The sequence below is a fragment of the Phaethon lepturus genome, unplaced genomic scaffold (genome assembly GCF_000687285.1).
Source record: "Phaethon lepturus isolate BGI_N335 unplaced genomic scaffold, ASM68728v1 scaffold37226, whole genome shotgun sequence".
NCBI lineage: Eukaryota > Metazoa > Chordata > Aves > Phaethontiformes > Phaethontidae > Phaethon > Phaethon lepturus.
The window spans coordinates 523-8,122 of record NW_010549004.1 but is presented as its reverse complement, the minus strand read 5'-3'; the positions used below and the strand labels follow the sequence as shown (position 1 = coordinate 8,122).

The window sequence follows — 7,600 nt, the reverse complement described above, 5'->3', positions numbered from 1 at the left end:
TGGCGGTGGGGTGTTGTTTTTTTTAAATAAATGGGGGAAAACGGGCCGGGGGTGATGCCGCGCTCACCTGCGCCTTCTCGCAGGGCCGTCGCCATGTCGGTGTCGCACAGCTCCAGGTTGAACAAGCTGGTGCGGGAGCAGTACGTGAGGCTGCCCCAGGATGGGTTGGTGCAGGTCACCTACGTCTGGATCGACGGCAGCGGCGAGGGCGTGCGCTGCAAGAGCAGGACCCTCGACAAGGAGCCCAAGAGCATCGAAGGTAACGCCGCTCCATGTTTGGCATGGTGGTGGACCCTGAGCATTGCCGGGGAAAATTTTGGGGTGCTTTGGGCGGTGAGAGTTGGCACTTGCTCTCCCTGGTTGCATGGCACTGGTGATACCCGCTGCAGTCATCTCGTGGGGTTATATCACGCGGCAGGGTAAATATCCGTCCTGCATCGCCGCGGTTTGCTTAATCCGTAATCTCTGTCATTAGCGCTGGGTGGGAAGGGGAGGACAAGATCCTCACCCCTTTCCACTGGGCAAACAGGCGTGGAGACGTGTTGGCATCTGGATGGGGTTTGGTGGAGGGAGGTGAAGTGGCTGGGTCTGATCCTGCTTGTGCCCCGATGGTGCTGGGCAGGAGCACTCTGATGCTCAGGGAGCACCACTGGGCTCCAAGGATGTGCAAGAAAACCTCTGCAGCCACCGTCCCGTGGCACTCAGTGCCCTCTGGGCGCTCCACCTTGGGGTCTAAGCCACCAGCAGTTGGCACGGTCCATATGAGAGATACTATTTCCCAATCCCGCTCCCCCCTCTGTCCCCCTCTGGCCTCGCAGACGTCCCCGAGTGGAATTTCGATGGCTCCAGCACGGCACAGGCAGAAGGCTCCAACAGCGACATGTTCCTGGTGCCTGTCCGCATGTTCAGGGACCCTTTTTGCCTGGACCCCAACAAGCTGGTGCTCTGCGAAGTGCTGAAGTACAACAGGAAACCCGCAGGTGAGCACCTCCGGCATGCACCCCGGCTCCTGAGTGTCACCCCGCGTTGCGTAGGGTCTCTCCGAGGGGCTGCTCCCTCTGGAACGCTGGCACCGGGAAACAGCTCAGCACCGAGCCCTTGGCCCCGGGCTCCAAAATTTGAGCGCTGGTGGTGGCGGTTGTTTGCAGGAACCCGTTTTAGCTGCGCGGGGCAAGGAGAAGAGCAGCGAGACATGGAGCTTGCGGCACTCGCTGACTCGAGCGCGCCGAAGGTGTCGTGCGGCTTTTGAGCCCAAGTGCACCCAGCCCCCGGGGTGCAGGGTTGCAGCGGGTGAGCTGGAGGCATCAGGGGTTTGAACGTGCTGGGTTCGTGGCCGCTCTCCTCATTGATGGGTGGCTGCAGACAAGGAGGGAGAAGGTGCTGGGGCGGTGTGGGCTGGCTCAGGGTGACCTTTTGCAAGCATCCCTGGAGCACGCTGGCGTTCGGGCTTATCGCTGCGGGCAGAAGTCTGCAGTCCCGGTGTCTGTCCTGTCTGTCTGATAAAGCCCCAGACGGAAGAGGGGGAGCTGGTTTGCAGGCACACGCTGAGGGGCTCCCAGAGGGGTTACAATAACCGGTTATTTGCCAGCAACACGGGGCCCCATCCTTGCTGGGTGCGGGGGAGTGAGACGGCATCTGCGGGGTGATGCACGCATCTGCCTCGGGGGGAGAGGCTGCGGGCAGCAATGGTGAAAGATGGGGCTGGTTCCTCTTCAACAGCGTCATGCCTTTCAGCCGCGGGGGAAGCGTCCTGCTTGAGACTCGTGCCTGAGCAGCTCCTCTGCCGGAGTGATTTGTGATGAGAGCCCCGGCCCTGGGGCTGGAGCCGGGGCAGAGAGCACAGCCCAGAGCCCCGCAGAGGAGAGGGGTGCACCCTCCGGCTCTTCCCAGGGTGTGTCTCTGCGGAGGTTAAGGGCTGGGGGGGCTCTGGGGGGCCAAACTGCCTTCCCCCCCTTCTCCTGTCAGCACAAGGGGGATGTCACCGCTCCAGTCCCGCGCCCTGGCCTTCATGTCATGGCTGCTCTGGGGTCGTCTGTTGAGATTCAAAGGCAGAATTTGCTGCCTGTCCCTGTGACAACAGTTTTTCAGCCCTGCTGTTTCGGTCCAAACTCTCACCACGCTTTGCCTGGCATGCTGTCTCATGTCAGGATGGTTCTCTGATATCTGTACCTCCCTGGCAAAGCCCCCGTTGCCCTGAGCACCCGTGTCGCCAGCAACGGCCAAGCCAGGGCCGGCCAGCCTGGATGCTAACCAAAAACCTGGAGCAAGAGAGAGATAGGGATAATTAAGCTGAGGCTGGTAAAAAGAGCATGAGGGTGAAGTAGCAATGGCAGACGTATAGTCCCTGTTCCCAGATCTGCTGGGCACCTGTCGGACAAGGCTGGGGTACGGCTCCTGGTGCCTCGGAGGAGGAGTGTGTTCATGGACCGTCGGTGGTGGTTTCGGGAGTAGGCTAATTAAACCCTTTGGCCTGTGGCCTGATGCTGCGGCAACGGAGTAGCTCTGCGAGGAGGAGGACGCCGGCGAGCAGAGCGCGCTGCAGGACGGGGGGATCTGCTCACCGCTCTCCCTCAGGCTTCCGTGGGAAGCGCTTGGGAGTCTCGACCTCTGAGCGGGATGGAGCGGAGCGTGGTGGGTGCGGGCCCACAGCGCGGGTCTAACCCCGACCTCTCTGCTCCCAGAGACCAACCTGAGACACACGTGCAAGAAAGTCATGGACCTGGTTAAGGACAGCCACCCCTGGTTCGGGATGGAGCAGGAGTACACGCTGCTGGGCATCAACGGCCACCCCTACGGCTGGCCCGACAACGGCTTCCCCGGCCCGCAGGGTGAGTGCTCCCCCCTTCCCCAACCCAGTGCTCCCCTCGGTTCCCCGACCTTGCATGGCTTCCCATCGCGGCTGGCTCCGGGCAGGAGCCGGAATGGGGTCAGGAGCTGCTTGCCGAGTGCCCGGCGGCTCACATGAGCTGGCCAGCAGGGCCGATCCTGCCGGACCCCGGTTACACAAACAGCTCAGCTGCGTGACTTGTTTGGCAAGGGCTGGAGAACTTGGCTGGAAAAAACTCCTCCCCATGGCTGTTTGGGAAAGGGCCGGAACACCGTGCCCTCCTGCAGTGGCGAGCGAGCCCCAGCGCCTCAGCTGCCTCCTGGGAGAGGGCCAGGGCTTTCCCAACCCGACTTAATCAGCCTTTAGTGGGGACTGGCCACTTTCAACATCTCCCCCCAGGCGGGGAGAAGATCTTCATCTGACCTGCTTGAATGAGGAACAGCCGTGTAAAACTGCGAGGAGTTGAGTTTTCTAGCCGTGAACAATGTCGGCTGTTGTCAGAACAATCTCAGATGCTTGATGTGCTCCGAGGGTCCGCGAGGTGCCGCAGGGCAGACCAAGACAGGCTTTCCTTATCTGCTGGCCACCTCCCAGTCGATGCGTGACAAGTCCTGTTTAACTGCCTAGATAAGGCTGAGGTTGCAGAGATGAATTGCTCACGCTGCTGGTCCTGGAGTAGGGGTCGGTGGCTCGACGCACCGTGGAGGGCAGCACCATTTAATCCCCATAAATCCCAGATGAGGGCTGGTACCTGGGAGTGGTGGGATTACGCTGCAGTGCCGTTGTCACTCCCAAAAGCTTTACTTGGGTGGTGACTCCTCTTTCTTTTCCAGGCCCCTATTACTGCGGGGTTGGAGCAGATAAGGTGTACGGGCGCGATATCGTGGAGTCCCACTACAAGGCATGTCTCTACGCGGGGGTGAAGATCTGTGGCACCAATGCAGAGGTGATGCCCTCCCAGGTATGTGTGGACGGCGCTGCGCAGCCCCGGTTTCCAGCGATGGGTACAAGTTAGCGTGGGGCTGGACTAACCCAGCAACTCCCGGCTCCTCCGGGATGCCAAAGCCAGTGACGCCCTGCATCGGTTTTGTCTAGATAGGAGGAGTTGCACTGCTAGGCTGAAAAACGTGTGTGCTTGACTCTCCTAACTCACTCCAGCGTGCAAATCCCTGCTTTTTGGGGCAGGCAAGCAAAATCGCAGCCGAGCCAAATGGCAGGGGGGCTCCTTGAGCTCCTCGCGCGGCTCAGCCCGAGCTCTGGCAGCCCGTGCAGAGCCAGGTGCTCCCGGGTGCTTTCCTTCCCCCAAGGAGCAGGGATGCTGGGGACAGCGTGCGCTGGGACGGGCTGCAGGAGCAGCATGTGGAGCATCGGGTCTCTGCGTCCCGCTCCCCTGTCCTGGGAGCCGGGAAGACGGGGTGGGACGTGGCCTTGGGAAGCAGCTGGCGGGGATTTGGGTTTATTTAGGAGTTAGCCAGAGGGAGTCCCTGACTGCATTAGGTGGGCGGCCAGACTGGCCGATGGCGATTTGGCCCTGCAGTGGCGAACTGCTGACTCTCCTGCTGCTGATGTGGTGGTGATAAGCAGGGGGCTTATCTGCAGCGTAGCTGAGGCAGGACTTTTAACGACCCTGCTGTTTGCCCTGACTTTTTCAGGGTCTTTCTTGGCTGCTTTCTGCATCCTGGGCTCAGTTTCAGCCAGGCTATGCCAGCAGCCGTAAATGCGTCACCTCCTGCTTAGTCACCATGGGTGGTGCAAGCCCGGCCAGCCGGCGGGGGAGCAGCCCCGGGAAGGACCAACAGGCTCCTCGTTAGTCCCCTGCCCTGTTTGCAGGGTGGGTTGGGGGATCCAGCATGCCAGCAGCTCCAGCGCCAGCCTTGAAGGCAGGCGTGCTGCTTATTTACCTCTGGGTTGGTTAAAAACCCTCTGATTTGCTCTCTTTAGTCATGAGCAGTTTATTCCCTTTTTTTTTTTGCACGCCAAAGCTATCCTGTTGCTTAACTAAATGCTCCTCATCTTCATTGCTGATTTCCAAGGGGTAAAGCTCAGCCATACCCCGGGCTGGCAGCCCGCCCCGGGGGCTTGGCAGGGATGTGATGGCTGGGGAGGCGCAAACCTGCCCGTCCTCACCGGTGCATCCACTCGCCCTTCCAGTGGGAATTCCAGGTGGGCCCATGTGAAGGCATCGAGATGGGGGATCACCTCTGGATGGCTCGGTTCATCCTCCACCGCGTCTGCGAGGACTTTGGGGTTGTGGCTACTCTGGACCCCAAACCAATGACTGGCAACTGGAACGGCGCCGGGTGTCACACCAACTACAGCACCGAGGAGATGCAGAGAGAAGGGGGTCTTAAGTGAGTCCTGGAGGGTCCCTGGGATGTACCCGGGAGATCTGGGGTGTCCTTGGCTGTGTGGCAGCTCCCCATAGCGCATGTGTCTCCGACCTGGGTGGCTGCACCAGGCAGGGCTGGGGCTGCCCTAGCTCATTTTATTTTCAAAACAGCTGGTCATATGAGAGTGTCCCCTGGGCTGTCCTCGTCCCTGCACAGGAGGGGGTGACAGCCTTCCTGGCCATGGGAACACCCCCCAAATGGCCCTACTGACAAACCCAACCCCATTCTCCTCTCCCACAGACACATCGAAGCTGCGATCGAGAAGCTGAGCAAGCGGCACGACTACCACATCTGCGTCTATGACCCGCGGGGTGGCAGGGACAACTCCCGGCGGCTCACCGGCCACCACGAGACGTCCAACATCTTTGAGTTCTCTGCCGGTGTGGCCAACCGAGGGGCCAGCATCCGCATCCCGCGCCAGGTTGGCCAGGATGGCTACGGCTACTTCGAGGATCGGCGGCCAGCAGCCAACTGCGACCCCTACGCGGTCACCGAGGCCATCATGAGGACAACGGTGCTCAACGAGACCGGGGTGGAGACCAAGGACTATGGTGATCACTGAGGTTGTGGGGCGGGTGGAGGTTTTTTTCTACACTAGCTTCGCACGTGGGTTTTGTGCCTGTGCGGTGTCCTCGGCTGCAAGCTCAGACTCTTTAGGAACCTCGCTTCTGGTTTTGTGAAACGTTGCCTTAGAAATATATATATTTTATAGTAGGAGGGTGGGGCCCAACCTATTTTCTCAACCACTTTTTTTCTGGTACGTGGTTTTAGGTTGTACGTGGGGAGTTTTTTTAAAACTTGGATTGAATTTTTTTCCGATGGACTTTACACTGTGATGTACATAGATCACTACGTGGAAGCTGCAGCTGCTGCTGTTTGCACCTGGGGAGGGTGGGTGCTTTTTTTCCGTATCTCTGTTGCAAGGAAATGATAATAAATAATTTTCCTGGCTGCATGGCAGCTGGGTTATGCTGCAGTGGGTACATTTTTCTGTAGCTCCTAGAGTTCCATGGAGGATTTAATTTTGGTCTTGGTGATGGCTTGCAGCCACTGAGCAGCCTGCACCATCCCCGGGCAGGGGTTGGACCCACCCCCGGGGAGGGGTTGGAGGAGCAGAGATGCGGGAGGATCCTTGGGGCAGGTGTCTGGAGCTGCCTTGCCACATTTGCCAGCAGCCAAAAGGCCATGTCCCTCCATCGTGATCCCCCGCAAGGCAAACAGAGCGACGCAGCCTGAGCAAACAGCGGCCGGAGCAGCAGCTGGCAGGCGTTTACACAGGGCGTGCGCTGCTGAGTCAGCAACGCCGGCCCAGCGCTGGGCACGGCGAGCGGGGGGGGTCCCCTCCGGGGACGCCTTTGGGTGAGGGAGGGGAGCCTGCGGTACCCCAATGGCGATGCCCCGCTGAACCATGGGGACAGGGTGCAGCTCTGTGGTTGGAGCCTTTTCAGGAGGCTGGGGGGTCATAGATTTCATTCATGGAGCGAATCCTGCAGGTGGGGACATTTCCATGTGGATGGGGTGTCAACAGCATCTCTAGCGGCCAGGCTGTGGGGAGAGCCAGGTGCCAGCACAGGGGATGGCTCTCCGGCCCCGGGGACACCGTAAGCAGGCAGGTCAGGTCCCTGGACAGACCCGCAGGATGTGACCCAGCTGCACCACCGAGGGGAGGGTCACCTGCAGGTGAGTGGTACCAGCAGCATGAACAGACAAGGGACACCGTGTCCACTCCAGTGCAGTCATGGGGATTTTGAAACTGGTTTTACCTTTACCTTTGAATCCGGCGCAGGTGACAAGCTGAAACCCCAAGTCCATCCTGCAGGTCACGGTGCTGCCAGCGCAGTGGGGAGCGAGAGCGGTGGTGGCCGGGGGGTGGCTGTGTCCCGGACCGCAAGCAGCCAGGAGCCCTCGGTGCCTCTGAGCTGTTCAAGAATAAATGTAACCCGGGCCCCACCCTGAGAAGGTCAAATTTTCCTTCCAGAAATTGCTGTTTGGGATGTTTAACGTTTTTCATCACAACCACAGAGCTGTCTTGTTTTCCTCTCATTTCTATGATTTCTTTAATGGGTAATTTGAGCACTGGGACAACGACTGCTGGATGCAGCTGGAAAATCAATGAAGAGCTAAATCTGGAGCAGGAAGACTCATGTTTGTTTCCCTGACTGTACCTGTGGCTTAAAGTACTTCAGCTTTCATCAGTCTGCTGTACAGCCCCTGCTAAATTTGGGGAATCTTGTGAAACCATATTGCCAACATCTTTGGCCAGACACAGCACCGTGGTACGTGCAAACACTCTGTAGCTGTTCCTGGGTCTCACCCTGCAATCGCCCTTTGGTAGAGGACCCTCCTCCTCAGGAGAGGATAGTGAGGCTCCGGGGGAGATCAA

At 59.4% G+C, this 7,600-nt stretch overlaps 1 protein-coding gene across 1 annotated transcript; it reads left to right on the top strand.

Annotated features, from left to right (window-relative positions):
• Positions 1-79: 79 nt before the first annotated feature.
• On the top strand, positions 80-6,117 carry LOC104614660 (glutamine synthetase). Its single transcript, XM_010290147.1, has 6 exons — positions 80-259; positions 819-980; positions 2,682-2,828; positions 3,661-3,788; positions 4,979-5,178; positions 5,458-6,117. The coding sequence occupies exons 1-6, from the start codon at positions 94-96 to the stop codon at positions 5,777-5,779; spliced, it is 1,125 nt and encodes a 374-aa protein (XP_010288449.1). The 5' UTR covers positions 80-93; the 3' UTR covers positions 5,780-6,117.
• Positions 6,118-7,600: the final 1,483 nt, after the last annotated feature.